General features: G+C 41.8%; 2 protein-coding genes across 6 annotated transcripts; one reads left to right on the forward strand and one right to left on the reverse strand.

Moving 5' to 3' along the window:
* The first annotated feature begins 1,734 nt into the window (after positions 1–1,734).
* Positions 1,735–9,922, forward strand: zgc:175214 (uncharacterized protein LOC557610 homolog). 3 transcript variants are annotated; one of them, XM_022205782.2, is made up of 7 exons: positions 1,735–2,426; positions 2,622–2,992; positions 4,623–4,776; positions 6,095–6,137; positions 6,582–6,623; positions 7,340–7,422; positions 9,047–9,922. In XM_022205782.2, the coding sequence occupies exons 2-7, from the start codon at positions 2,968–2,970 to the stop codon at positions 9,165–9,167; spliced, it is 468 nt and encodes a 155-aa protein (XP_022061474.1). In that variant the 5' UTR covers positions 1,735–2,426; positions 2,622–2,967; the 3' UTR covers positions 9,168–9,922. The 3 variants fall into 3 exon arrangements, with proteins under 3 accessions (XP_022061474.1, XP_022061482.1, XP_051802340.1); XM_022205790.2 differs by having other exon boundaries at positions 2,805–2,992; XM_051946380.1 differs by having other exon boundaries at positions 1,735–1,903; positions 2,805–2,992.
* On the reverse strand, positions 9,919–27,711 carry pdcd11 (programmed cell death 11). 3 transcript variants are annotated; one of them, XM_051946372.1, is made up of 36 exons: positions 27,664–27,711; positions 27,086–27,223; positions 26,669–26,815; positions 26,321–26,485; positions 25,977–26,138; positions 25,753–25,873; positions 25,422–25,597; positions 25,194–25,301; positions 24,879–25,091; positions 24,663–24,787; positions 24,509–24,569; positions 23,633–23,779; positions 21,739–21,990; positions 21,508–21,633; positions 21,213–21,407; positions 20,876–21,046; positions 20,561–20,774; positions 19,680–19,826; positions 19,226–19,338; positions 18,584–19,083; positions 18,346–18,408; positions 17,983–18,079; positions 17,708–17,797; positions 17,467–17,563; positions 17,199–17,376; positions 15,624–15,680; positions 15,411–15,533; positions 15,112–15,234; positions 14,626–14,794; positions 13,595–13,732; positions 13,330–13,476; positions 12,325–12,575; positions 12,059–12,227; positions 11,794–11,947; positions 10,824–10,989; positions 9,919–10,541 (listed from the first exon to the last, which is right to left on the reverse strand). In XM_051946372.1, the coding sequence occupies exons 2-36, from the start codon at positions 27,185–27,187 to the stop codon at positions 10,370–10,372; spliced, it is 5,439 nt and encodes a 1,812-aa protein (XP_051802332.1). In that variant the 5' UTR covers positions 27,188–27,223; positions 27,664–27,711; the 3' UTR covers positions 9,919–10,369. The 3 variants fall into 3 exon arrangements, with proteins under 3 accessions (XP_051802332.1, XP_022061453.1, XP_022061452.1); XM_022205761.2 differs by having other exon boundaries at positions 26,669–26,818; XM_022205760.2 differs by having other exon boundaries at positions 26,669–26,818; positions 27,630–27,708.
* Positions 27,712–27,794: the final 83 nt, after the last annotated feature.

The raw sequence follows: 27,794 nt of genomic DNA on the forward strand, positions 1-27,794 counted from the left end.
GTTTTTATGTTTGTCTCAACATTGTTTTATGTATTCCTAATGAATTATTGTGGTAAATGCACTCTGCCATTGCTCTCAAAGGGGCCAAGCTTGGCAAAAAACCCGGAGTCTGTAAATTCTAGGCTTCTCATAAGAGCTGCTGCATCAGAGTGATAGTAAAGCATTATTATGGCACAATGGGGAGTTCTCACTGATAACAACACTTATGTTTGTGTTGCTCTCAAGGGCAGATCTGTCATAAATACACCAAGACAGAAAGTGAAACAAGGGATTATACAAGTGAAGGAAAAGGCTGAATTCACTTCAAGCAATCGCTACTCCTTGCTTTACAACAGGAGTGTTTGTAAGAAGTTATCTTTCTCTTACACACTCAGGTCAATACACTCAGAAATGTAGGTACAGCGACCTTGCTTAGGGGTATGACTAGTTGTTTGGTAATGATAGGTAACTTAAGCTAGATATTGCTGTGCAAATGGCCCTCGTAAGTCAGTTCTGTGTTCAGAGCTGAGAGGCCAACAATGCTACAGCATTTACAATCACGCAAACCTATGATTTATGCAAAAAAAAAGGGTTGTGGCAGCCAAAACAATTTACATGGCACTCAGACAACAAGGTCAGCATTTGCATTTCTCCCATTTTCCTACTGAGGGCCTAGTTTTGTCAGTCACTCCCTGCTATAACCTATTTCACTTAATAATCTTCTCTGAAAAGGCTCCTTCAATGTATTTCACGTGAACATAGTTAGAGTTGAATATGTATATCCTGTAAATAATTTCACACATCTTCGGGAGGCTGCTGTCTCAATGGTGTTTTCATCATATTTCACAAGAGGGCGTGCTGTTGCCAAAACCACCCCATGCCAACAATGACAACACAGCCCTGTAGCTACAAAACACATCATGTTGGGAGTCTGCAAACAACCCGGCATGCATGCAGTGTATTAAGGGCTGCATGTATAGTCATGCATCTGTGCAGTCCATCCAGCTGTTCCTCAGTACTCAGGAGTAATGCCATTACTAGAGCAGAGGAGGGGAAGGAGGGGAGGTAGGGTGAATGAAAATGGCATGTATCCCATTGAAGGCTCTCCCTCCCTACCCTGTTCCTGGGGATTAGTGGAGCAGCACTCCCCTTGACCAACTCACAGCTCACCCAGTAGCCCAGCAGCTGTTCTCCCCCTCAGCGAATTGGCGGCCAGGGCTGCTGGTGTGGGGGTGGACGACATGCATGCAGCGTCTTTGTCGAAGCTGTGATTTTTCTCTCTCTTGTGTCTCCCACTTTATCTTATTTAAGATTCTTTCATGTGCAGAGATACTTCATTGTCCTTGTTTCTTTGTGACATGCTGCAAAACAGATATTTATGCACACCGTAGATCAAACTACTCTGCTGTAGCTCTAAAGAAAATAAAATCTGGCGACGTGTGAAGAGAGGAAACGGTGAAGGAGGCTGCATCGTGTCTTCCTTTCTGACCTCCACTTCACACAGATGGCTTTGTTTGGGTTGTCAGGACATCAGCCATGCGCATGTTGCTGACTGGGGCCTCCCTTGACTTTGCTGCAAGTGTCTCTCTTGTCTCCCTCTCACATATACATGCATGCACTGGGGTGTGCGCATACAGACGCATACACATCAGCATGCTTGCAGGCGCCCTATTCGTCAGCGTCTGGCTCATTCTGCCTTCCTTCTGCCTACAGATTGGAGGACAGGGGCAGCGAGGGAGGGCTGAGGGAGAGGAGAGTTGCGAGGCAAAACGGCTGGTCACATGAGCAGAGATCTGTTTACAAACCCAAGGCAGAGCGAGAGCGAGGGGAGGAAGGGAAAAGGCGAATTCGCAGGCGCTCACTGAGCACCATTATGGACTGAAAGAGGAAGAGGGGAAGCCTGCCATGACAAAACCAGCTGGAGGTGCGAGGGGCTGAATGCGACACACGCAGACACACTCTTGCACACACACCGCCTTTGTCTCTGATTTTTTTTTTCTCAATTGAAGCAGCAGATGGTTAGAGGGAGAGTAGGATCCCCCCCTACGCACACACACATCCACACATCCACTGACAGACACACAAACACACCAGCAAAACACCAAACCCAGCTAGAGGACTGTTGTCGACTGCATGGAGCTGTCCTCACTTTGTTTGGGCTTTGAGGGAAGCACGTCTTTGCCTTCTTTGCTGAGGAGGAATAGCAACTGCAAGATCAGAGGACTGGAGGAGGAGACAACAGAGGAGACGAGAGGGGGATGAGACTTGTGAAAATCCTCTGTTAAAAAAGCAGCTTTGGGAGGAAGACAAAGCACAGATTAATGCCAGATAATTAGCTTCATTGGGTGCGGACTGTCATTTTGAACGCTGGATGTCATTGAGATTGGTGAAGGGACAACACTGCAGACACCAAGTGGAGTCAAAGAGGTCTCTTTTTTGCTGGAAATGTAAGTATTTCCTGTTACCAAGCAGTCTGTGTTGTTTACAACATCGTGATCGAGTGAGATTCAGCTTTTCACAATAACAACTCCTGATTGCACATGGTGTGAGGCATCTGAAAAACAATCATTTCTTGTCAACAACATTTCTTTGTCTGTTCTTCCTCTCTCCCCTGTGATGACATCATTCTCGCTGGGATCCAGGAGCACATGAGGTCTCAAGTCCCGGTCCAAACCCCAGTCCCAAATCTCCCAATCTTAACACAGAGTGGTTAATCCAGATTTGGGAATGCTGGGCAGCATAGACTGCTGAGCCAACAAAACCACACCTCCTGAGGATTTGTGGAATCTGAGCAAATCTGAAAATCTTGATGGTTGTTTTTGCAGGAGCTAACATAACCCAACAAAAGAACGATCCAGCTCAGGGCGACTGAATCCAGGCTCCAAAACAGATTCGGTGTCCGAAGCTCCAGCCCACGAGCTTGGCTCGTCTCCAGCCTTCTCCTGACAGGGCCTGAATTTACTGCTGCTGCCTTGGGAGTCAAATTTCATGCAACCATTCCAATGGTGTAACGGTAAGTGAGTGGATTTCTCTGTCGTCTTCCAAATACGTAAGAGGTGGGAGCACATGTACTTACTTCATAAGCTCAGTTACTTAGTCTCTGGCTGCTAGCTAATGGGATCCACATAATGGATGTGCTTTTGAAATGGCAAATTACTGAGAGTGGAGGCCTCAGTTTGAAGAGTGAGGTGAGGGCACTCAAAATAAGCTGCGTTCAAGGCCATGTTTGTTTGACAGCTATGACAACTGCATCTGCAGATATTTTACTCTCTAAACTCACTTTTTGCTAGAATTTATTTTTTTTCTGAATGCATCCATGCTTGATTCATAATTGTATCTCCCATTGTGCTACAATAGGTCTTCCCTACACTACCCCCACCACCACCGTCTTGTAATTCCCCCCAACCCCCAGCCATGTCAAATTATCCAACCCATACCCCCCACAGTGTGCAAGCTGTACCCATTCACTCACTCTAAAGAGAGACACATGGACATTTAGAGGCTGGCAAAGAGCATCCTCGCCACAAATTAATAGGAACACATGTGGCCTGTGGAAGTGGGGCTTCCTCCGCTATTGTTTTACCAAACGGTCCCTTGTCCCCAGAGTTGATTCTGTTTAATACAACCCACCCCCTGCCACCTGCAGCGCACACACACACACACACACACACACACACACACATGTATCATGCCACACAGAAACCGCACAGCCTTCCCCTTCCATCCCCCAAGTGCTGTCTCACACACACACACACACACACACACACACACACACACACACACACACACACCTCTATAGAGTCTGCAGAACAGATGGTGGTGTGGCGGAAGTGGTGTCTGTCCTTCATGTTTGTCTTGTTCACAGCCAATTAACGCACAGTCCTACGAGTGCCTCAGTTGCCACCACAGTGCCAGTCACAGCTCCATGGACACACCTGCATCCAAACAAATACCAATTATTACATCTGAGTCTTCACAAAGTATTTCACACTTTGTCCATAAAGTCTGAGTTGAACCAGAGCGCTACATACATTCAACATATAGAAGTTTTGCATCTGCAGATACTAACAGCCTGGTGGTACTGTAAACCCCAGTTAATGATCAACAATCTCCTTTTTTTCCATGATTCCTGATGCTCTTAACTATATATTCAAAACACAGTGTTTATGGTCTGCAAATAGTGATTGTGGCTCACTTTATCCTCCCAAAGGGAAATGTCGTTGTTGCTTAACTGCTGTCTGCGCTCATAACAGAACATTTGTGGCTACAAATTGCACAGTCTAATGTTTCTCTACCGATTTGGACTTGAACTGTCACCCTTAACTACTGTACTCTGTAGATGTTTCTAGATGGGTGATTACAATAAGAAAGTACACAATATTGCAGGATTGGGTGTTATTCTTTTAGGCAGTTCTCAATTTAGAGAAGAAAACGCAGCTTAAACAGATAAAGGCTGTAGACAAATTGAAGATGTAGACATCTATAAAGAAATGTTCCCATCACAGACTGATGGGTGTTTATTTAAAAAAAACACACACACAAAAGAAATAAGGAAGGGTTATGAGTTCTAAAATGTTGGACCCTTCGAGGTGACAAATGTGTGCAAAGTATTTTAATCTGTATTTGCAAACTCTTCCTGGCAGGATGCCTGTGTGGTTTGGGTTCTCAGCGCTCTGAACACTACTGCAGCATGACGTCTGACATCTATCACCTCCCGCTCAATGTGTATGTCATTGTGCTGGGCATTGGCCTCTTCGTCTTCATGCTCAGCCTCATCTTCTGCTGCTACCTTTTCAGGTAGGTACAGCGGAGTTAGCAATGAAGGTGGACGATCCAGTTTTGGACACCTCGAACAAGCATTGCAACATAACGTGTCGCAGCAGGTTAAAGTTAATTTATTAGATCTTGAGGCGATGAGAACAGCAATCATGATTCAAATTTATGGGGTGTTGCCCTGTAGAGCTGCCAAAATTGCAACATATAGCTTATGTGTCAACAATAGGAAAAATGCCTATTTATGCTTTGATTTTTGTGTATTACAACACACAATAACATACAAAAGTATCCATATATGCTGCATATATTCACATATTCAACAGTGAGCATTAGATCATTGCAGATAGCCTGGTATCTGCACTCAAAGCAGTCAACAGGAAACAACAAAATCTCAAAGATATGTCTGAGGTCATTTTGAAACAACATCTGTATGCCATCCTGTTTTGTATACATCCCTTTCACTGGCCTACATTTTTATATTACCAGTGGATCAAATATCTGTACGTTATGAGAAAACCAGCAATGATGAACTCAAAATACTCCACCTCTGCAGCTTGACATGGTGTTTTGGCACCTTTCAGCTGATCTGGTTTCGTTTACAGCCACATCTTTGCTGTTTTGGTTCACTGTCACTTTTCTCACCAGTGTTGTTTTTAGATGTGGCAGGCAGCTTTTGTTAGCAAACCCCAGAATAAACTGCAGATAGGCAAAGTTAGGGACTAACTAGCTGACTGGCCTACAAGAGCCAAAAAAGAGTAACACCGATAGTAAATACTGAGCTTAAAATCACAAGGGATCAATTCAAATGCAAATAGCACCTATGTCTGTTTGATGTAAATAGGCAAGTTTTTTTCAAGAAGATACTGTCTCAATAGTTATTATTTACAGCTTCTTGTACTGTCCTCCATTTGCCCCTTAGTGCAAATACCACTTTTTAGTACTCTTGTCAAAAATATTTCATTAAAAATGTCACAATTAAACCAAAATAAGGTTTCTCTTAAAAATTGAAGATTATTGTTCTCAAAAATCCATCTGGCTGTACGGTGATGTGAATTTTCATCAGTTGAGACCTAAATTGCAACCAAAAGTGTTCACAAATGAACACTGATGCCAATTTAACCACAGTAAATAGGCCATCGTGCAGTGATAGGAAACGTGAGTGGTTCTATCAAAGAGCAGTTTTCTCTTCACAAATTGCTTCATTTCGAACTAAAGTGAAGATGTGAAGCTTTCTAATAATTTCACAAACAGATGGAGGTTGGGAGAAACTGAGCTGAGTTTGATACCACAGTCACATCTACTTTACAGTTGTTGTCCTCTCTGTGTGTCTCTCTCTCAGATTGAAACAACAAGGAACCAGGGAGCAGTTCAGCTACAATGAGGTATGTTGCTGCAGTATCTGTCACCGGGGGTGAACACGTAACACCAGCTTCTGAAGCACTTTGTAAATACTACCACAGTATCTCACGCTGCTATCGTCAACTGTGAAACCTGACCCCGCCCTCTATGCGTGACCTTGACCACATCAGCGTGTCATTACCTACACTCTGGTTTTAAAATGTTAATCCAGTTGCAGTGTTGCCCCATATGGTGAACAGGTAGGGGGGTGGTGTGTTGACAGAAGCGTTTTCAGCCTTGGGGAAGGTTGAATTTCAGCTGCAACTCTCTGCATTATGCTTATTTAAAGATTTTTTCTTAAAACCGTGAACATGATTTAAGCCAGTTCCATCTGAAACCACCTTAAGTGCACAGATTTTCTGCAGAAGGGTGATGCTGACACGTCATTCACATGATTGTTTCCCTCCCGTCTCTTTTTCCCACTGCAGGTGGTGCTGAAGGGAGCGAGCAAGAAACTGAGCCTTCTTGGAGTAAGTCAGTCTTTCTGCAGAAGCCTGCACATCTCACATATATGTTCAACAGTGTGTATGTTTCATACTGTTGCTGTGTCAGCTCAGATGACCCATTATGAGCTGGGAGGGTGTGACTGTTTAACTCAGTCACGTTCTCCTTCCAGACGTGATTGATACGCTGCACATAGTCAGGGTGGAGACGTCCTGAAAATATCTTTAAAAATGTCAGTGTGAGAGTGCCTGCAGAATGTAGGACTCCAGGAATAACTGCACTCATTCAAAATGCATTATCTCTTCTCTGTCTCTTGTGATCCCTTAAAAGACTGCTTTTCAGAGTTGTTTTTTTAACCAAGGCATGGGGTAATTTTCGCTTTGAATTCCATGTCCAATTTCTCTTTTTGAGTTATAAATAGCCCTTCCGCTTAGAAACATAATTTAGATGAAAGCAGAATTCCAAAAACAACAGCATGCTTGTTCAGTTCAATTCAATTGTGTTTGAAGAGTGCTAACTCACAACAGGGCACATCAGTAAGAACAAGTTCTTACAATATTATGTCACACAGAGTAACCCAACAAATCTAACAATTCCCTTTGAGTAATCATTTAAATAAATTAATTCATCACTTAAATTAGGCTACAAATGACAACGTTATTCGCTGCACCCAGTGTTCTCTTTGGAAAAAAAAAAAAAAAAATCACATGAACTGACCTTGGTGTTATTTTTGTCGGTGCAGCAAACCTGTGCGGTGTGTCTGGAAGAATTCAGGACCCGAGATGAACTGGGAGTGTGTCCGTGCTCACACGCATTTCACAAGAAGTGAGTGTTATCAAACGGGGAAGTGTGACCCTTCAAGGGAAAGAAGGTTAAAGTGAGCTTCAGATTCAGCAGTCAAGAGAATTGACTCAGCTTACAGCTTAGATGTTCTACAAGTTAATGGTGTTTCATAAATGCTTCATGCAGTTTACAATCCTCTTTATTCTAAAGAGGATTTTTATTCTTTATTCACATTTATTCTAATTTTGAGAATATATAAAGAGAGGTTTCACTGCTTTCTGCATCAGAGCCACATTATGAGCACGTCTAGATCTAAAACCACCCGGAATAGAATATAAAGCTGGACTACATCGTCTGAGAAAGACTAAAAGGTTTCTGATTTGTAAAATTTTTATTCATAACAATGCAAGACAGAGATTCCTGTGCATTTTTGCACAATGACCATATTGAACCAGGTCTCCAACTAAAACCATTATGCAGGGATGAGTCGAATGTGGCCGAGATTGTCAAGAAGCTGAAAATGATTTTAGAAAAATGAAAATACAACAAAATGAGGAGATTTCAGTGTTTTTGAAATTAGGGCAGATCTTGATCTAAAACCACTACGTAAAGAAGTTAAGTCTGAACTAAAATTGTCCCAGGGAGGTTAAAGATCCTTTATTTTATTGGTGGGGGGAAAAAAAAGAGATTTTACTACTTTTTTTTTTTTTTTTACCACCTCTTGTTTCTTTTTGCATTTTCCCCACATCAGATAAGGGTCAGATCTAAAATCACGATATGCACACACTTGCTTTCTGAATTGTGAAGCCCAAATTCTATCTGTGAAAATGCTAAAAGGAAAAATGTACAGCTTTTTTGTATCCCCACCATATTAACTACCAAGTTACATGCTAACTTCAGCATTGTTTAAAGGAAAAGTTTGGTATTTGAGGTAAAAGCAATGCTAATTGGCTTTCCTTAGTAGTTTTATGAGACATTTAATACAATTTTCATGCCTGCATAGTATGCTTAGATGACGTTAGCTTAACTTGGTATAAAACAGAAAATACCTAGCTTACCTTAGCAGTGGCAAAACTTTAGTGATTATTTTAATATCAATATCCAAGACATAAACCAAAGCATAACCACAACCTGTTGTATTTTTGTTAAATAAATGATAAATAAAGCCTTCATTTGCAAGTTTAGAGAGATTTTCATACCCTCAGTCAGAGCCCAGGTGGCAGTTTCCCTGTATTTGGTCTTTGAGCTAAGCTAAGCTAAGCTAAGCAGCTACTGGTGGTATTTAAAAATGAATAACAGCCTATCTTAATAATAAGATAGGCTGTTACTTTCAATAAATAACAACATATCAGTCTTTACTTTGCAAAACAAAATGCAAGTCTCTTTTGTAAACTGCCAAATAAATAAAAATGCATTACTTTTGAATGGAGCCAAGTATTTCTAATTCAACCATTTCCACCAAGGACAGCCGTTGTGAAAACTTAATTTAAGATGCAAAATGCTTCAGTTTAACTTATCAGTGAGTAGAACAGTGACTAACAATATTTTTAGCTTTAGAAAATGTATAAATTGTATTGTGTTGCATTTATTTGCTCATAATAATACATCAGAATCTTGTCATGCAGCATTATTTTCACCTGAGTGTTAACCCTTTTTGTCCTGACAGGTGCCTGCTTAAGTGGCTGGAGATCCGCAGCGTGTGCCCCATGTGTAACAAACCCATCCTCCGGCTCCACACAGACACTCCCCAGGGTGCTGAAGGTCCCATGGACCCGGAGGAGGTGTGAGGGAGTTGGGGAAGAAGAAACCGGACTCCCCTTACAGAAAACACACACATTAAACACACTAGAGATGATGAACAGTGGTCATGTTTAAGACATCTCACAGGAAATGTTGATAACGATCCCAAGTGGCAGCACCTGCTGCTGACCTTTGAGCAATATGCCTTGGTGGGAATTGGATATTGATAGCACCAACATGATTTGGTCGGATCAGTCACAAAGAGGGTGGATGAATAGGATCTTTTCATAAAAATGCTCCTAGTTCTACTTCCATGTTGCACTGTTCACCAAAAAATAAAAAAATGACAGGAAAAGGAGCCACATTAGAGAGCTGGATATCATTGCCACCGTCACTGGACAACTAGTGCAGCACTGCCAGGGACAGACAACACTACAGGCATTGAGCAGGACATCAGAATACAGGATCAGTATGGATACCTCTATTATCTCAGGGGTGTTACCAATACAGCCAGCACAAACCATGTCAATCACCCTATAACCCTGTGCCACACATGCATCTTCAAAACTGCCAATGTAGGTGAAACGCTTCAGCATCCGGAGGTCGCTACAACCTCAGACTGAAACAAAGACCAGCTGGATTACAACCGACGATTTAAGTAGACAATATTACCGATTGTGTCCCAGGCCATTTTCCTTCTAAAAGAGACTGATAGAAAACTAGTCTTGCTTGTATGTATTGTATGTAAACGTCTCCCTATATATTGTTATTTTGTATTTTAAATAAAGCGTCATGTAATGTATTGTAATGGTGTTGGATTTATTCAAAGGTCAACTGGTTAATTAATAGAAACTTTTCACACAAGGAACAATTACAAATCTGTTCAAAAATGCAGTCAACTCAAAGTCATTACATTAATTGGTCTCTTCATAGCTCAAATTCTATATCATACAAAATGGTTAAAATGGGAAGATGAGGAAATGTGAAATACAGGATTGTTTTTAACGTTTCTAGATGACTACAACCCACGATACAAAGGTTTGTTGTGTTCTGCAACATTATATAATCAAACAGACTTTCAGGTTCAGCAGGTTTCACCAATCCATGAGAGTAAAAAAGCAAACATGTTTATCACTGAGGAGGAACCTGTATGAGAGTCTGCAGCCACAAACGTGTTGGAAATCAGTGTGGCGCATTGCAGTCTGAGCACATACACAACAGGGTGTGTGAGACTGTGTATAATTGGCCTTCAGTTAGCAGCCTCTGTGCCTTTCGCTTCCACAAACTCCATGGCCTTTTCTTTGACTGCATGGATGCTCTGCGGGGTGCCATGCTTCTTCTCATACTCCAGATAGCGTTTGAAGAAGAATTTGATCTTCTTCACAGAAACACTCAGGTGGATCACTCGATCAAAGAGCGCCCTGCAAGAAGCAAGAAGGTTGGAGCACACCATGAAATACTCTATTTATAAATACTTGAATTTCCCTTGAGATTAATAAAGCATCTATCTATCTATCTATCTATCTATCTATCTATCCATCTATCCATCTATCCATCTATCCGCATTACCATGGAGCCGGTTTTAATTTGCTTAACCAACTCACACTTGTCTGTTTTAGCAATTTAATATTTAAGATGTGTGGAAAAACTGCAATCTAAATAAAATGCCTTAAAAGTAACAATAAGAAGGAGTTTTTGTTCACCTGACATCCTTCTGTGATCCATGTTTGACCATGAGGTCTATGAAAATGGACCAGAGGTCGGTGCGTTTTGGGTAGCTGGTCAGGACTTTGTCAAACATGTTGCGACCTTTTTCTGCATCGCCGTAACGGAACTCCAGCTGAGCGAACTTGGCGATCACGTCCACACCTGAAAGGAACAACAATAAATAAAGGTTAAAACCCGTGGAGATCCACAGCTGGGACAAGAAAACAGAACCTGAATGCGTACATTGCTTGCTGACGTAAAGTGCTTATTCAAAGGAGCCAGACTGCGTCAGTTTCAGTGAATGCAGACAAAGAATATAAATATATTTATATCCATCCATCCATCCATTTTGCTCCACTTATCCACAGTCGGGTCACAGTGCCAGCAGGCTAAGCAGGGCATTCCAGACATCTCTTACCCCAGTGGGGTTTTTCACTTATTCCCTGGGGATCACAAGGTGTTCCCAGGCCAGATGAGGCATGAAATCCCTCGAGTGAGGTCTGGGTCTACCCCAGGAACTCCTTCCAGTGGGACGTCCCTGGAAAGCCTCAAAAGTAAGGCGCCCAGGAGGAATCCAAATCAGACGCCCAAAACACCTCAGCTGGCTTTTTTCAACATGAAGGAGCAGCGACTCTACTCTGAACTCCCTCTGGATGTCGGAGCTCCTCAGCCCATCTGTAAAGCTGATCCCAGTCATCCTAAAGAACAAACTAATTATCTGTCTTTCCACAGTCATATTCTTCAGGGTCGTACCCAGAGCTCATGAATATAGGTTAAAGTTGGAGCCTAATCAACTGGTAAATTGAGAGCTTTGCCTTCTGGATCAGCACCATCTTCACCATGATGCTCTGGTGTCTGTCCATCTCACTCTCCAGGTTATCATCACTCAAGAACAAGGCCCAAGAATGTAAACAAACATTGTAATATTATGTGACAATGTGTCTGTGCTTGGACAGGCCATCTTACTTTCTTTGGAGGGTAGACTCTTCAGCGCCCTCTGCAGGAGAGCACTAGCAGCATCACTCTGACCCTGCTGGAGCAGGAAGGTGCCGTAGCTCAACCACACCGACTTATTGTCACGGAAACGCCTCACCATCGTCTTATACAGGCCCTCCGCCTCCTGGATACAAGTACAAACAAAGCAAACAACGCAGAAGCATGTAGACATTAGATGATGTACAACTTGATCTTGTACTTCGCTCAGGTAAATTAAACACTCAGTAGGCTGAACCTTGGTTTTGTCGGACTTGGCGTAGATGTCAGCCAGCTGCTGGTACACTGGCATGGGCTCACAGAACTGCACCGCCCGCTCAAACACCTTCTTGAGGCTCTCTGCAGTGCCGTACATGTTCTCCAGGTTCAGCAGGGCCACCCACACATTCAGCTTCTCCTGCTCCTCCCTGAACCAACGCAGCATAGTGTTAGGAAAACACTGCAAAATGCTGTTGTAAATGACGATTATTTTGATTTCAATCTTTCTCTTTTTTACATAATGACCTGAAGGAGATCGTTTTGAGGGCCCTCTCAGCCACAGCACGAGCCTGTTCGATCTGTGTAGCCTGCAGATGATGAGCCATGTACTGGAGCCAAAGCAGCGAGCTGTTGGGTGAAGCGAGAAGCAGACGTTCAAAGGCAGCAGTGTCCTCGGGCCGCAGGCTTGGATCCATCAGCTCAGTCTCTCTCTGTACTAGGGCCTTCTCTGTCGCCTTTTTCTCCTGCTCCAGCTCATGGCGAGACTTCTTCTGGGGCTAGCAGACAAGAGGAGCAGATTTAAAGTGGAACTTGGTTTTTTCAACCTGGAGTCTGTTTTCATATGTCATTTCATACATGTGAGTGATGGAGAAATGAATTTTCGACATAGCTCCAGTATTTAGCCAGGCAGGCAGCTTAGCAGCTCAGCTAGCAGCTCAGCTAGCAAAAAGTATGGGGCAACTTGCCCCCCCCGCATCAAAGTCCGCCCTAACGTGCTTTTTTCCCCACACTGACCCCCTCGGATCGTCTCAATAACTACCGGTGTTTTGGTGTGAGCTATTGCGCGATTTTGGAACGAGATTTGCTTTCTAGCATCCTGAGATTTGGATACAGACCACAACAAAGAGCGATCGCCAGGTAATGTTGAGGTTTTCGTTCACTTCTCATCTCTCGTATGTTGTGGGACACTCATTGAGACTATCTGAGGCGGTCAGTGTGGGAAAAAAAGCACGTTAGGGTGAACTTTGACGCGGGGGGGGGGGGGGGGGCAAGTTGCCGAAAATTCATTTCTTCATCACTCACATGTATGAAATGACATGAAAACAGACCCTAGGTTGAAAAAAAACGTAGTTCCCCTTTAAGTTGAAACAGAGGACGCAAAATAGGACAAGTGGTGAGATCAAGTCAAAACTCGTTGGATGCAGAAGAAACAGTTATAAATACAGGTGGTTAAGAGATGATCTGTTGTGTTTAAGGTTCTGTTCCATCAATAACCTTCAGATCATTTATGCTGCTTTACATTCATGTCACCTTAGTGCTTCCATCTTGGTCTTCTCCATCACTGGAGTCTCCGTCCTGCGCTGCAGAGGCAGGTTTCAGTGAGCTCAGTCCCACATCCCAGGAAAAACCTGCTGCCACCTGCAGTCTGGAAGGACCTGCTGAGGTGGTGGTCACCTCCTGTGTGAGAGAGAGAGAGGAAAATAAAACCATATTTTAAGATTCTGGAAAGTCAATTCACTGTACTTGAAAGTACAGAAGTTTCCAGGAATTGAAAAATTACTCAGCAGGTGCCTACTTTTGCAGGAACAGGCTTTTCTTCATCTTCCTTATCCTCCTCTTCTCTGAAGTACACCTCCACCCCGCTGTCGCTGTCATCAGTCTTTGCTTTCTTGTTCTTCTTCTTCTTCTTCGGGACTTCGGGCTCTGCTTGTTTCTAGCAAATGAAAGAGCAAAAAACTAACATCAGGGCCTAAGCAAATGACAATAAATTCTGTCCTGTTCCAAAGACCATGTGCAGCTTAAAATGTGTGTAGTCTGCTACAAGGCCAAGAGTGTACACGCTTAACAGTAGTGTACAAGTACAGAATATGTAGATACAGCCTACAATGCATGTCTGCAATGGAGTCCTCCAAACAGACTAGAAAAGTAGCATAGTATCAACAACAATGGAGTATAATCTAGATTTTTGACACTGATCAATGCAAAATTTGTCACTGTCAGCATCTTTAAAGACTCACAGATAAGTAATGAGACTATGAGAACTTAATGGGCCTCTACAGTCTGTGATTACACATTTAGAAGTGTTTTCCATGAAAATAATACTGCTGTACTTAAAATGGCTTTGATCTAATTTTACAGCATTGCTTCCACTAGAAAGTACAAATCTATGAAGTTCCAGCGTTCCTCTCAGCTCACTGCATCACTGATCTATGCCACACAATTGCCAAGTATAATACTGGAGTAATTTAGCTGTACATGTTGAGCCCCAAACTGATTCTGAAGAAGAACAAAGACACAGCAAGCCCCACTCCAAAAGTTGACAGGATTAGTTCCTTAGATTTAATGAAATCCTGGAAGCCTGAATCAATGTTTTTGAGACAGTCATCTGTACGCCGCAGTTTAAGGTGGAAAGGCTCAGTTATGACGCTTGCCTATGATGTGTATAAAAAAGCAACACTATGTGTAAATGCTATCAAGTGTTTAAAAAAAACTACATTTCATTAGACTGAGTAGTGAGTCATGCACACTTTGCTATTTAGTGTGGACACAAGTGAAGGAAAGAAAGTTTGCTGTGTGAATTGAAGAAAACTGAAGCTGCCTTGTTACCTGTTCGCCCTCAGATAGCTTGCGTTTCTTGGTATTCTTGGTATCATGTTTCTTCTTCTCCTCTCCGATTAGACGCAGCGGCAGACCAAGAGACTCCGGAAGGATGTCTGGCTTCCCGGTGTCCTCGGGGAGCAGAGAGAGGTTGACGAAATCCTCCTCTTTGTCAATACTGAGGACGAGAATAGAAAGAATTGCTGACTTAAAAATAACACAACGACAGCATGGATCCTACAAATGGCTGTTACCCGAGGAGTATCTTATGTCATCTGTATTTTGTCACTGGATCCTTCCTGTTTGCCCAAATCTATTCCTGTTATCTGGTATGAATTATTTTCTAGCACTCCACATTCAGGGATTTTTTTAGCCCTCATCTACAATGAATAAATGTGTAACTTTGGTGACACTAAAGTCTCAGAAATTGTGAAAAAATCTAAATTGAATCTACAAGTGTATTTTTAAACTAAAAGCTGTAAGGTGATGCTTTACCTGACAATTTTGGTGGTGAGCAGTGTGTTGGGAGGCAGGTGAGTAGACAGGACTGTGTGGTTGTTGACAAAGTACTTGGTGGACTTCTGAAGTTCGGCTCTTCCCGTGATGCATCTGGACAACCTGGAAAACAAACACACAGATCAAGGATGTGAAAGAAGACATAATGAGGAGCAGAGAGATCATGTCGTGACACCTGCTGACATTTCCTGAAACAATCCAGAGCATGCTGTTCCTTTCATGAGTGTTTCTAAGCAGTTTGTACTGTGAGTCCAGTGCCTGAAGAGTCTTTCAGTTACCTGATGAAGACTCCCTGCTCTCCTACAGACTTCACGTAGCCTCTGATCGTCTGGCCTTCCTTCAGTTGGCCTACAGACAATACTTCTGGGTCTTTTACTGGCTTCTCTTGCTGTGGGTTCAGCCTGGAGGAGCACATAGAAAGAAGACACATGTTCTCTGAAGCTCTGACAAAAACCTGCAAATCCAGGATTTACAATGACGTCGTCTCAAACCTTGATGGACGCAGAGACAACTGCCACTTGCCATTTTCATTACCTACAAGGTAACACCTGGGGGGGAAAAAGGCAAAAAATTAAACTCAGTATCTACTTTAAAGTAACTAAAATATAATATAGTAGGTGAGTGATCATTGGATCAAATATTCAGCTTTGTTCAATTATCACTATTGTGACATTTCAACAGATTCACGTTGAATCAATCTAATTTAAAACTACGCTACTCTGATGCAGCTGCCTCTCTCCATCTGTAATCCCCACACTGTGATCTTGACCAGCGTCCCACCCACAGCACTATCCGATTGGTTACATGTAACAAGTAATGTACAATCAACACTGAAAGATAAACGTCTCTATTATTTAAGTATATATAAACAGAAACATATGTTGGAGTTTGTGTTACACAAATTTTTATTTTTACTGTAAAATTGTGGTTCCAAATATTGGTCTGTATAATTACTTGAGAATCAGCATGGAATTAAAAAACATGTCTGTCAAACCCAGGCGTAAACTAACCGTGACGTCACCCGTTGGTTTCAACGCCAAGAAAATGAAGCCCGGATTTTGCTACTTCCTGGTCGCCATTTTGGATTTTTTGGAGCCAGTGATGTAAAAGCGTCATCAAACAGACTGGACCGGAGAGCAACTAGGGGCAGGATTGGCTGAGGACTCTCTTATCCCACCCACATTTTACCGCAGAGGCTTCTGTTGCTGTCTATCAAGTATAGCCACGCCCCCTGGCTCCGCCAACTTTAACGATTTATTTAAAATTCAGTATTGATTTATTTTAAGATCGGCCACCTGATCTCTCATTTTGACCATGAAAACTAACGGGAAAAAAATCCTGAGCTGTAGAAAATCAGTCTATCAAATTTTATTTTTTCCAAAAATGAATTGGGGTCTATGGAGAAAAAGCTTTTTGGAGCCAACCCAAGCGGACGGCGTGATATTGCAAGTTTTTTACACTTCCGGGTGGGCTTCAATTTTGGAGCCAGATGCTACGTCCACTTTATATACAGTCTATGGTCAAACCCTAGTTGTGAAGGCAGTTGGTGGTAATAAAACAATCTGTGACTGCTGTTGCTGAAAACTGATATTCTGCCAATGATTTACCCATAATTGGACTCCATTAAGAGTGAAAGATTTCCCTTTGAAAACCAAGATAAGTAGACTGCAACTGACACTTATAATTAATTTGTTTGGACTAAATCCTAGTGAAAATGTTTATTTCTTACTGGTGAATATAAAGAAAAATAATAAGAGGTGTAAAATTTGGCCTAATATATCTTTAACTGTTTGTTTTGTCTCTTTTTTGGCAAATAAATTACACTAAAAATACAACGGTAGGCAGGGTGGAAAGCGAGTTTGTACCCATGACTATATGATATGTTGGGCATCAACCAGATAAATAGTGGTGCTGGATTATATACAACTATCATCTGTATTGTTAACAAGGCATCAATATTTCATTGTTAAATGATCACTCCTACTCTGTATTTAATGTAACTTAAGACTGTATGCATTACATATTAAAAGAAGCTTCATCCAAAGGTAGCTGCTGCATCCACTAACCTGAGAAGCTGATCTTTGCTGTAGGCGTCCAGCGGGTTTGGTTTGTAGGCATCAGCGAGGTCAGTGATGGCAACAGTCCCGTTGCCGCCAAATGGAAGTTTGACCAGGAGGCCGACTTGTGGCTGAATATTAGTCACTTTCCCCAAAGCAGTGCTGTCTTTCTCCAGTTTATGGACACCTGGGAAACAAAAAGAAACAAAGAATCAAATTAAAATGCAAGTAATATCAAAACATCACACGCAAAGCAGACAGTCTGAGCTGCTCCTACCTGTGAGCGACAGCATCATGCGATGAGGTGTGACATCTACGACTCTCGCACGGACTGCTTGGCCCAGTTTGTACAGTTTCTGCGGGTGGCTGGCATCCTACAAACAAGCACAACAGAAATCAATTTAAGTTTCATTAAAATGTATTTTCTCCTCAGATTTAAATGTCTTTTCATTCACATCTATGTTCGATGCATCTTTACAGACAAATACCATGTAGACACAGCAACTGTATCAACTCACTTTTGGATCAGTGATCATTGCCAGCAGTTCAACTGTCCCAGTAACACAAGGATCAGTGGTGACTTCCAAAGACTTCCTATCTGCATTAAACTGGTGACAGAATGACAGACACATTATGAGAAGACACAACTATGAAAGGAAGAAGTGTTTATGTAGTCACAGCTCTGGCTTTCTCTTCTATTGAACATGTTTTTTGTTATAATTTAAGTTTTGAAGCAATAGCTATGATGAAACAAAGCCAGCTGTGGCCAACCATCACAATGTTTAACACTCACCTTTGATACAAAGCATGTAATTTCTTCCCCAACCTTGTAACTGTTCAGTTTTTCTTTTGCTGTAACTGGTCGGAAATCTGCACTCTTATCCAGTTTGCTGCAGAGAGGAAAGAAACAGAATTGAAAACAGACAAGCCATAAAATGTGCAGAAGCTGGATGAAAACAGATGAAACTCCACAAGCATTACAGTACAAAAGGTTTATATTGTTGTAAATGCCATTTGCAGTCATTATACAAGTTTGCTGCTGACATCTATGACATGATAATTTAAAATTAGACAACATTCAGGCTATCATTTAGCATACAATGATAATGATGGCCATTATAATTAGAAAATACAGTGAACTGTACTATACAGTTACCTGGGTATAAGTGTGAGCTCAGATATAGTGTATCTGAACTTGGGATGAGAGAACGGCAAGAATCTGAAACAAAAATAGCTGACGTTAATTTAAAATTCAAAAAAAATTAAAGAATAGCTATTAAGAAAAACAACATTTCTACAGGGATTTACTGGTTAAGTATGCAACATAAACAGCCCGATAACATCAAAGAAAAGACTATTTCAACGTGTAAAAAAGCCACAGGAGCCATGTTCACCTGTGACTGGAGGCTTCTCGTCCTCCGATGACCCTGGCTGTGATCACGCTGCCCACCTTCACCGACGACGTGGGGAAGGACCCCAGACAAACCTCTGCAGGCTCGACCACCTCAGACACGTGGACGCTGCCAGCGCTCCCATCCTCCAGCGTAACCTGAATGCAGGTGGGCTTCACCGTCCGCACTTTCCCCTTCACGATGTCACCGAAGCAGTGACCTTTAGAGCCTGTCTGGTTTTCCGAGGTCGTGCGCTGTCGCTTCGGCGCGGTGCGCTCCCATGACACCAGGGGGAACCCTTGGATTTCTTCACAGCTGGGTTCTATAACTTCCACTGCCAGGGTCATACCTGCCTTAAGCTTCTCTGACTCAGACAGGAATACATCATTCAGGCGGCTGCTTGTTTGGATCACAGTCAGCTGTGCCGTATTATCCAGTGAGATGACAGCAAAGTCTTTGTCTATGAACTGCACCATCGCTGTGTGTTTAGATTCTTCAGTCAACTGTGAATAGAAGATCAAAACACGATGTAATCACAATCGTGAAAAACTACAAAAGGTTCTGTAATTTACTACTAAAGCTTTCAAAGAAATACAGCTGAGTTAATGTGAAAATGTGTTCTACTATGAAACAAGTAAGACTCACAGATTTCTTCTTCTCCAACAGCTTGGGAAGGATGGAAACATGGACGCAACTAGACAAGATGTCAACATGAAGGACGACCGCTATAACCTTCTGCGCCTCGGTCAGGTTAACACCTGAAAAACATGCAGCCAAAAGGAAGTTATTGTGTATGTGTGTGCACATCTTAAACTCTTCTTGTGGAACAACTTTTCTGAAGCCTTCTGACATTACTAGACTATAGATCAGTGTAGGGGGATACAACAAAACCAGTTAAAACAAGATAGACTCTCTCAACAAACTCAAAAACCACAACTACCACAATGCAGGGCATGTATTGAATTTACTCTACTGCACTAATAGAAACTAAATAACCAGGGATTGGTTGAAAGACCACTAAATCCAAAACATTATAATGTATTCATAAATAAGAAATTGATCATTTTAGATTTGACAATTTGAAATTTTCAAAACTCACCCATGATGTGGTGCTTGGTGGCCTGAATGGTGGCACCAGCCAAGTCATCAGATATAAACGTGGCCCCCTCCTTCACTGTAGCAACGGTCAGCTTCAGCTTCTGACCCACAGACAGAGCAGCCAAGTTCTGACGGAGTTCATTGTCACCTAGAAGTAAATCAAAACAGGAGATGCTGTAAGCACAAATCATCTTATGTTACAAACAAGCATCCTCCCAGTAGGCCGAATATGAAAGTTGGTTGTAGCCTCTGGATCTGAAACATGAAGCTGTAGAAGTGCCTTACACCTGCATTCTGTCAGCAGGGGGCGACTCCTCTGGCTGCAAAAAGAAGTCAGCTTGTATAGAAATGTGTGAACAAAAATGACCCCAATTCTTGTTAAATTTGATACCTCGGTAAACATTTTTCCTGATGGGTTTATAGCCTCAATCACTACTGTAAAGTCTTCTTCAGCGCAGTATGATGTTTATTTTGTAAAATACTGTCCCAAAAACAATGTTGGTGACATCCAAAATGCCAAACTCAAGGTCTACTTATAATCCCTACCTCATTGTTTGTAACTTTTTCTAGTTTTCAAGAAATGTTTTTTGTCATGTCTACTTGTTATTGCATAGCTTGGGGAACAGGGACGTTGCATTTAACTGCACATACTATATGAGCATGTGACAAATAAAATCTCTTAGTTCTGATCCAGGATTCAAAAGGGGTAGTAATCTGTGATTGTGATTGTGGCTACATCAAACCTTTTAAATAAAATATATGGAGTACAGCAAATCATCACATCTGTTATCGTTTAGTGAATATGATCCCAGAATCTTATTTAAAACAGAAAGACACAACTGCTTATATCTAATTAATTCCAGAGAGAAAGAGAAAACAAACCTCTCCCAGCCAGCATTTCAGCCACTGCTCTTCTCTCCTGCAGACCATTAATGAGTCTGGTCTGAGTGTCCCCCTGTGGAGAAATGATCTCTGAATTCTTCAGCGTGACCAGAAATCGTCGCTTCTCCTCATCCAGGTTGGTCACTTTAGCAATCACCGTCTGGCCCAGCTGGAATGCAGTCGTCGTGTCACTGAGGAACCTATCGGTCATGGCCTTTCATAAAAAGAGTAAAGCAGAAGAAAGGTTGATGAGGAATAGAATAAATTATTTAAAAGTAGATATTTTCTGGTTAGAAATCAAAACTCCTCACTTACCGATTTGGGTGCAAGACCAACAAGGCCGTATGGGAACTCTACAAAGACGCCATAGGACATGATGTTCTTGATCCATCCGAACAGCTGAGATCCAACTTTGATCTCGGAGAAGTCTTTGGCAAACAGTCCTTCCTCCATCGACCATCTCACTGTTGGCTTCTTGGTGAGAATCTTTAGATGAGAAGCAGCTAAGGAAAAAAGACAACTTTCCTGCTCTTCATATTTAGGACATGTGTAAATGTGCTTCCCCAGAAGAACAGCAAAATGTTTCAATCTGTATAGAATAAATCAACTAAAGCGGAGTTGAGATTAACTGTTCAGCTGTAAAACAGGATACAATGTTCTGCTTGTTCTTGCTGATGCAGTACAGGTTTGAGATGATGTCTCCTTCCTGCAAGCTCTCCCACAGCAAAGGGCAGTTGGACATGTGATCAGAAAGGTGCATTGTGGGTAGTAAAGCACGGACGTCATCGGGGAGGATGGACACCTCCAAACCAGTGACCGACTTTTTCAGCAACCTCGCCTCCACCCTCTACATCACATGGACACGCATGCAAATACAAGATGAAAAGAATTTGATGGATTGAGACAAATTGAAAAAAGACAAATCAAACACAAAGGCTTCATCTTACCTTCCCCACCTCACAGTCAAAGTGAGGTTTGGTAGCATCTTCCATTTTCCCCTCTAGCGCTGCCTTAAATGACAGAACCATCTTGTCCTTCTCCGGGTCACACTGGAGAACTTTTGCCTTTAACACCTGAACCATTAAACGTAGAAAAACTACTTAGCAGGTGCAAAGACATTGTGGTTCTCAAACAGAAACACAAAAACGGATGCGATTCTACACGTTTGATGTCCTCACCTGCCCGACATAGAAAACTTCCTCAGGATTGATGAGGGGCTCAGAGCTGAGCTCATGAACCGGCACCAGACCCTTGACGTTGTTGTAGAAACGGATGATGCAGCCAAAGTCTTTGATGCACACGATGTAGCCGTGAGACACTCGGCCAGGACGAGCATCATTATAACTGAGAAACAACGGCAGGGAGCTGTCCACCAGAGCCTTCTTTCTGGTCAGGTACAGTTTCTTATTCTCGGCATCTACTGACAACACCTGTAGGCACATATTCACAAACACAAAGGAATGAGACAAACATGAACGATGGTATGAAAAATCTGTCCACACAGTTAAATTACTATGCTGTAGATTTCATCAATCCCATTGTTTTTCTCTGAAATCCAAAATTTCACTATTTATCTGAGGCAGAACTTTAAAAAAAAGAAAAAAGAAAAAAGGGAAATAATTTATAGATTTACAATTTTCCAGCAGTCATCAATCAGGAAACTTTGTGACACGTCATCAGAATCACTTAATTCTACATCTCTCATTTAAACATTCACCAAAAATAGACCAGATTCTGAAGCTGCAGCTGTGGCAGACTGTTATGAGAAAAATGTAGGGATTGTTTCTGGCTGAACTGCCAGCTGGATTTACACAGAGTATGGAAACAAGTGAAATATGTAAGTAAGTAAATACATACACTACCATTCAAGAGGTTGGGGTCATTTAGAAATGTCCTTATTTTTGAAAGAAAAGCATTTTTTCCAATGAAGATAACATTAAATTAATCAGAAATACAGTCTAGACATTGTTAATGTGGTAAATGACTTTTCTAGTTGGAAACAGCTGATTTTTAATGGAATATCTCCGTAGGGGTACAGAGGAACATTTCCAGCAACCATCACTCCTGTGTTCTAATGCTACGTTGTGTTAGCTAATGGTGTTGAAAGGCTCATTGATGATTAGAAAACCCTTGTGTAATTATGTTAGCACATGGATAAAAGTGTGAGTTTTCATGGAAAACATAAAATTGCCTGGGTGACCCCAAACTTTTGAACGGTAGTGTATATTATGAGGAGCCCAGGCGTAAACTAACCGTGACGTCACTCGTTGGTTTCAACACCGAGAAAATGAAGCCCGGATTTTGCTACTTCCTGGTCGCCGTTTGGATTTTTGGGAGCCAGTGATGTAAAAAGCGTCATCAAACAGACTGGACCGGAGAGCAACTAGGGGCAGGATTGGCTGAGGACTCTCTTATCCCTCCCACATTTTACCGCAGAGACTTCTGTTGCTGTCTATCAAGTATAGCCACGCCCCCTGGCTCCGCCAACTTTAACGATTTATTTAAAATTCAGTATTGATTTATTTTAAGATCGGCCACCTGATCTCTCATTTTGACCATGAAAACTAACAGGAAAACAATCCTGAGCTGTAGAACATCAGTCTATCAAATTTTATTTTTTCCAAAAATGAATTGGAGTCTATGGAGAAAAAGCTTTTTGGAGCCAACCCTAGCGGAGGGCGTGATATTGCAAGTTTTTGACACTTCCGGGTTGGCTTCAATTCTGGGGCCAGATGCTACGTCCAACTTTATATACAGTCTATCAAGGAGCCATGATTTTTTTTAGTCTTGCTAACACTTATAACCAATTGTGTTTTTTTAATTTATTTTTTTTGTAAAATAGGATGTTCAAAGACATTCAACCATGTCTGTTGCTTTTTAAAAAGTACTTGTGGCATTATAACTTTGGCATATTGCACAAAAGGTTTTCAGTTCTCTCTACTTATGTTTGGTGTATGACTTTGTATTGCAGAAAAAATGAGCCCACAGTGAGTAAAAATGTAACAAAAGAAAAAACACACAGACACTGCTTTGGGTTCACGAGGCTTAAAATAAAGTGAGAAGTGCACTGACCCGACATTTGACCTTCATGCCCTCCATGTACTTCTTCTCTGGGTTCTTGAGGACGATGTCAGAAAGGTGCGTCCGAGGTACCAGACCTTTAATATGGTCAGACAGATGCACCACCATCCCATGATTCAGCAGGACTGACACTGTCCCCTTGAAGGAGAAACGTGGATGTTAACTGAATGTGAGACTGACACAGGGGATTAAGAAATGACTGCAATTTAAAACACAGAGGTACCTCATCTGTCCTTGCACATTTGGCATCACTAATTTCAATTATGAAACTGGAATTACTAAGCAAATGGTATTTTGGATTATTGTCAGTCCTAATGAGTATGAGCCTTCAAGACATATGATAATAAATTCAGCAGATAGCAGCCAGGATAAGCAAAAAGTAAATTCACTGCTTGAAGACGTGACTGAGAGTGTGTCCGTTTATGGTTTGATGGAAAACACAAGACATATTTCTGCTTCAAAAACTCCATATAAATGTCAAGATGGGATCTTTGCAGCATTACTTTAAAAACTCCCAGTGAAAGAAAACTACAAAGTGTCAATTTTACATGTACATTTTTATACAGGTTTAAAAAGCAAATTACAGCTTCAAATTTGATTTCAATGCACAATTTGTTATGGTTTCATTAAATTAAGATGCACAAAGAGGAATTTTCCCACAAAAAAAACAGAGATAGAGAACATATCCTCTTTCCTATTGCGCTAAAGATTTTCTTTATTTGCCTACATAAAGTCAGGGTGATCTACACGGTCATTCAATTCTATTCAAATAATGTAGGGACTACCCTGCGCATCTTATTTTGTCTAACTGCTAGAGGAGCTCTGTCTTCTGTTACTTTAACTTTTTGAGATGTTCTTCATTCTTACCTCTACAACCTGACCAGCCTGAAGATCGTGGTATCGAAAAAAGGGCTTCACGATTATACTCCTGAAATCGAAAGAAGGTTGTCAATACATCAGATGGAAAGATTGAGGTCTGTACAAACTGTGGAAAAAGACAGAAAAATTACGTTCTACATACTTGCGCAGACTAACAAAATGAATTTGGTCCATAGGGCTGAAGTCCAGAATCCTGCAGGTGTGCGTGGGCATGGCAAACACTCTGTTTTCATTAGCTGGCTCATGAGACTCTTTCAGGTGGTTACTCTGTCAACATCAACAACAGAATGATATCAACTGAATGGTGCAGTGGATGAATATTTACAAGCACAATTTATTGTTATCAACAAAGACTCACATGCACAAAGGCCAAGGTTTTGTCAGGCAGTTCCAACATGGCTCCAGACATGTGGTGCACAGCAGTCATCCTGCACTCCTTCACCACCTCACCAATCCGGTCCCCATCAGCAGGAACTGGGTCGACTGCAGTCCCGGGCTGAATGAGGTGGCTACGGAGGCTCAGTCCCACCAGACGGGTGGATGGTTCTGCATACAGCACACACGCTTGCACCTGGGTGGATGCAAAAGAGGAATCATAATCTCACATTAGCAAGTGGCAGACAAACAATAAAACAACACCAACAATGCGTCAGACACACCAGGTCAGTTTTACCTCAGCTCCCTCGGTGTAGCTGGATGTCTGTCCTGGCTCCATGTGGAGAACGTCCACCTGACCGCTAAAGGAGGACAAGAAGTCCAAGAGCAGGCCGTGTTTGGTCACCTGCAAGACCAAAATGCAGATTACATTAACTGAAGCACTGACAGAGTAGTCTACTGGATATATTTGGAAAGTGGATGTTTTCATATTATTATATGATATTCCTAAGGCATTCGTCTCTACCTTCTTAATGGTAGCTTTGACCAGAAGGCCAGGCAGAAGGTTGGTGAGGTTCCAGCCCTGCTTGGTTTCAGCACAGGCCTGAGCAATGGCGACAGGGTTGACAGAAAGGTGGACCACGCGGCTATCGTTCTTTACATCTTCTACTTGACAAGTCACATACTGACCCACTTTTAGCTCTGTACACAAGGAGAACACACAAATGCCTTTCGTAAAACTGAAAATAACAGCAGGGCACAAACGACGTGAAGCAAAACCCTACTATGTACAACAAAAAAAGAATGCAGCTAACCGAGACGATTTTCCAAAATGTGCGCAAAGCATGTTTTTGTACCTCCGGGGTTGTTCTGTTTAGTTTTTATGGCATTCTTTGGCAGAAAAGCTTTAGTTCCACTGATGCCGATGTCAACTATGCAGCCATGATCCTCCACGCTCTCCACAAACCCAGTCAAGACCTAAATCACAAATAATAATATTATAAATACAATTTTGGTGATTATTGTCTTCACATTTTAAATGAAGTAACTGCTTCACTGATGATGCTCATTAATGACTCACCATGCCAGCTTTCAGAGAACTTGAGGTGAGACATTTGTTGACCAGCTTTGGGTTGACAGACAGCTGGATGCTAAGAGATCCTCTCTTAGTTCTATCCAATTTCACAACAATACATCTGAGCACCATGCCAGGGTGGAAGAGGTGTGGCAAAGAGCAGATGTCCTGTGAAGTAAACGTACAGAAATATATCTCTAAACATCCTGTAATGTCTTGTACAAACAGTGTGGAGAAAATGACACCACTGTAGAGTCATATTCATTGCTTTGTACTGGAACGTCCCTCCAAACTAAGCCGAAATCACAACTTCCACAATGTTCAAATCCTCACTTAAACAGCTGGCCTACCTCTGTATCAGCTGCATCCAGCTGCTCACTGAGCAGCTTTGAGTATGAGTCGCAGATGTTCTTGATGCTGAGGAAGCCTTGCAGGCCACACGGCAGGCTGACCATCACTTCAAAGTCTGTCACCTCCTTCACACAGCCCAGCATCAGCATGCCCTCTTTCACATTCTGAGAAAAAAGAAAACAGATAGATTCTGAGCAGAGCATCCTGTCAAATCCTAACAAACTGTTCTTGAGTGATTTTATTTTATTCAGAGTAGTGTCAAGCTAAAAATAATATTAGAGGAAGTGAATCTGCTTATCACATCTAATAAGTTATAAATATACATCAGTTACTGACAAATGTTTTACCTTGATATGCAGAATCTCCACACATTTGGCTGCTTTGTTGAGTGTCAGCCCATCTTCTTTTGTCTCGACTGTCTTTTGCTTCTTTATCTTCTTGCTATCATCCTTGGTGGCCTGCGTCCTTTTCTTAGTTTCTGCTTTCTCATTTGACTGCTAGAGACAAGAAAAGTATTGCTTACTTTGAAGTACAATTTACTGAAGCCGTCTCTAATCGCAATCTACAGCCACAACTAAACAATAGAGTGTGTTTAGACTCTGAACCCCAAAACCCATCAGCAGGATCGAAAGTGATGCTGTCTTCAGAAAATATCATCAAAACACCAACTCATCAGAGACATAATCAGTGATTTGGCATGGCAATGTAAACATTTTGCACAATCAGCCGGATGCAGAAAAAGAGAGAAGGGAGTTGAAGTCTACCTGAAACAAGTTGTCCACTTCAGCCCGCTGCACCACCTTTTTACTCTCACTGGGCTTCTTAGTTGTCCCTCCTCGAGGAAAGTCTTCCTCCATTGATGCCATGTTTATTGTTTAAGACGTCTTAGAATATCAAAGCCACTATCAATGAAAATACAATTTGCAAACCTATTAATATAAAAATATTGCTTTCCACAAGTAGCCAGGTGATACTAAATGGACACAGGATTCTACCAGTCACTAAATACAATTCCGTTTTGCAGTTGTGATTATTTTAGAGCGCAACTGATGCACAGATATAAAGTTATTATACTAATATAATTACATAAAGTCCAGATGGATCTTCTGCATTCCTGCTGTACACCAAGTTACCACGCAAATTCCACGACATACCATAGCGAACTGTTGCAAATTCTGATACTAAGGCTAAAGCTTTAACGTAACAAATATAAGTCAAGTCGCTAGCAAGAAAGCATAACCAGAGAGTCTCATACTATATTTAAACATATATTTGTAGATCGTATCATAAACATGAGCATTTACGCACATTTAATTCCCGGTTTGACGACATCAAAACTCACATGTTGTTCAGCAACACGCCATGGTCGCGACCCGGAAGACCAAACTCATGTGGGCGTTTGATAATTCTCCAATCACGGAGAAGCAAGAGTGATTGGCACCACTTTCAGCCAGCCCGTAACTGTGTTTGGTG

The sequence above is a fragment of the Acanthochromis polyacanthus genome, chromosome 3 (genome assembly GCF_021347895.1).
Source record: "Acanthochromis polyacanthus isolate Apoly-LR-REF ecotype Palm Island chromosome 3, KAUST_Apoly_ChrSc, whole genome shotgun sequence".
NCBI lineage: Eukaryota > Metazoa > Chordata > Actinopteri > Pomacentridae > Acanthochromis > Acanthochromis polyacanthus.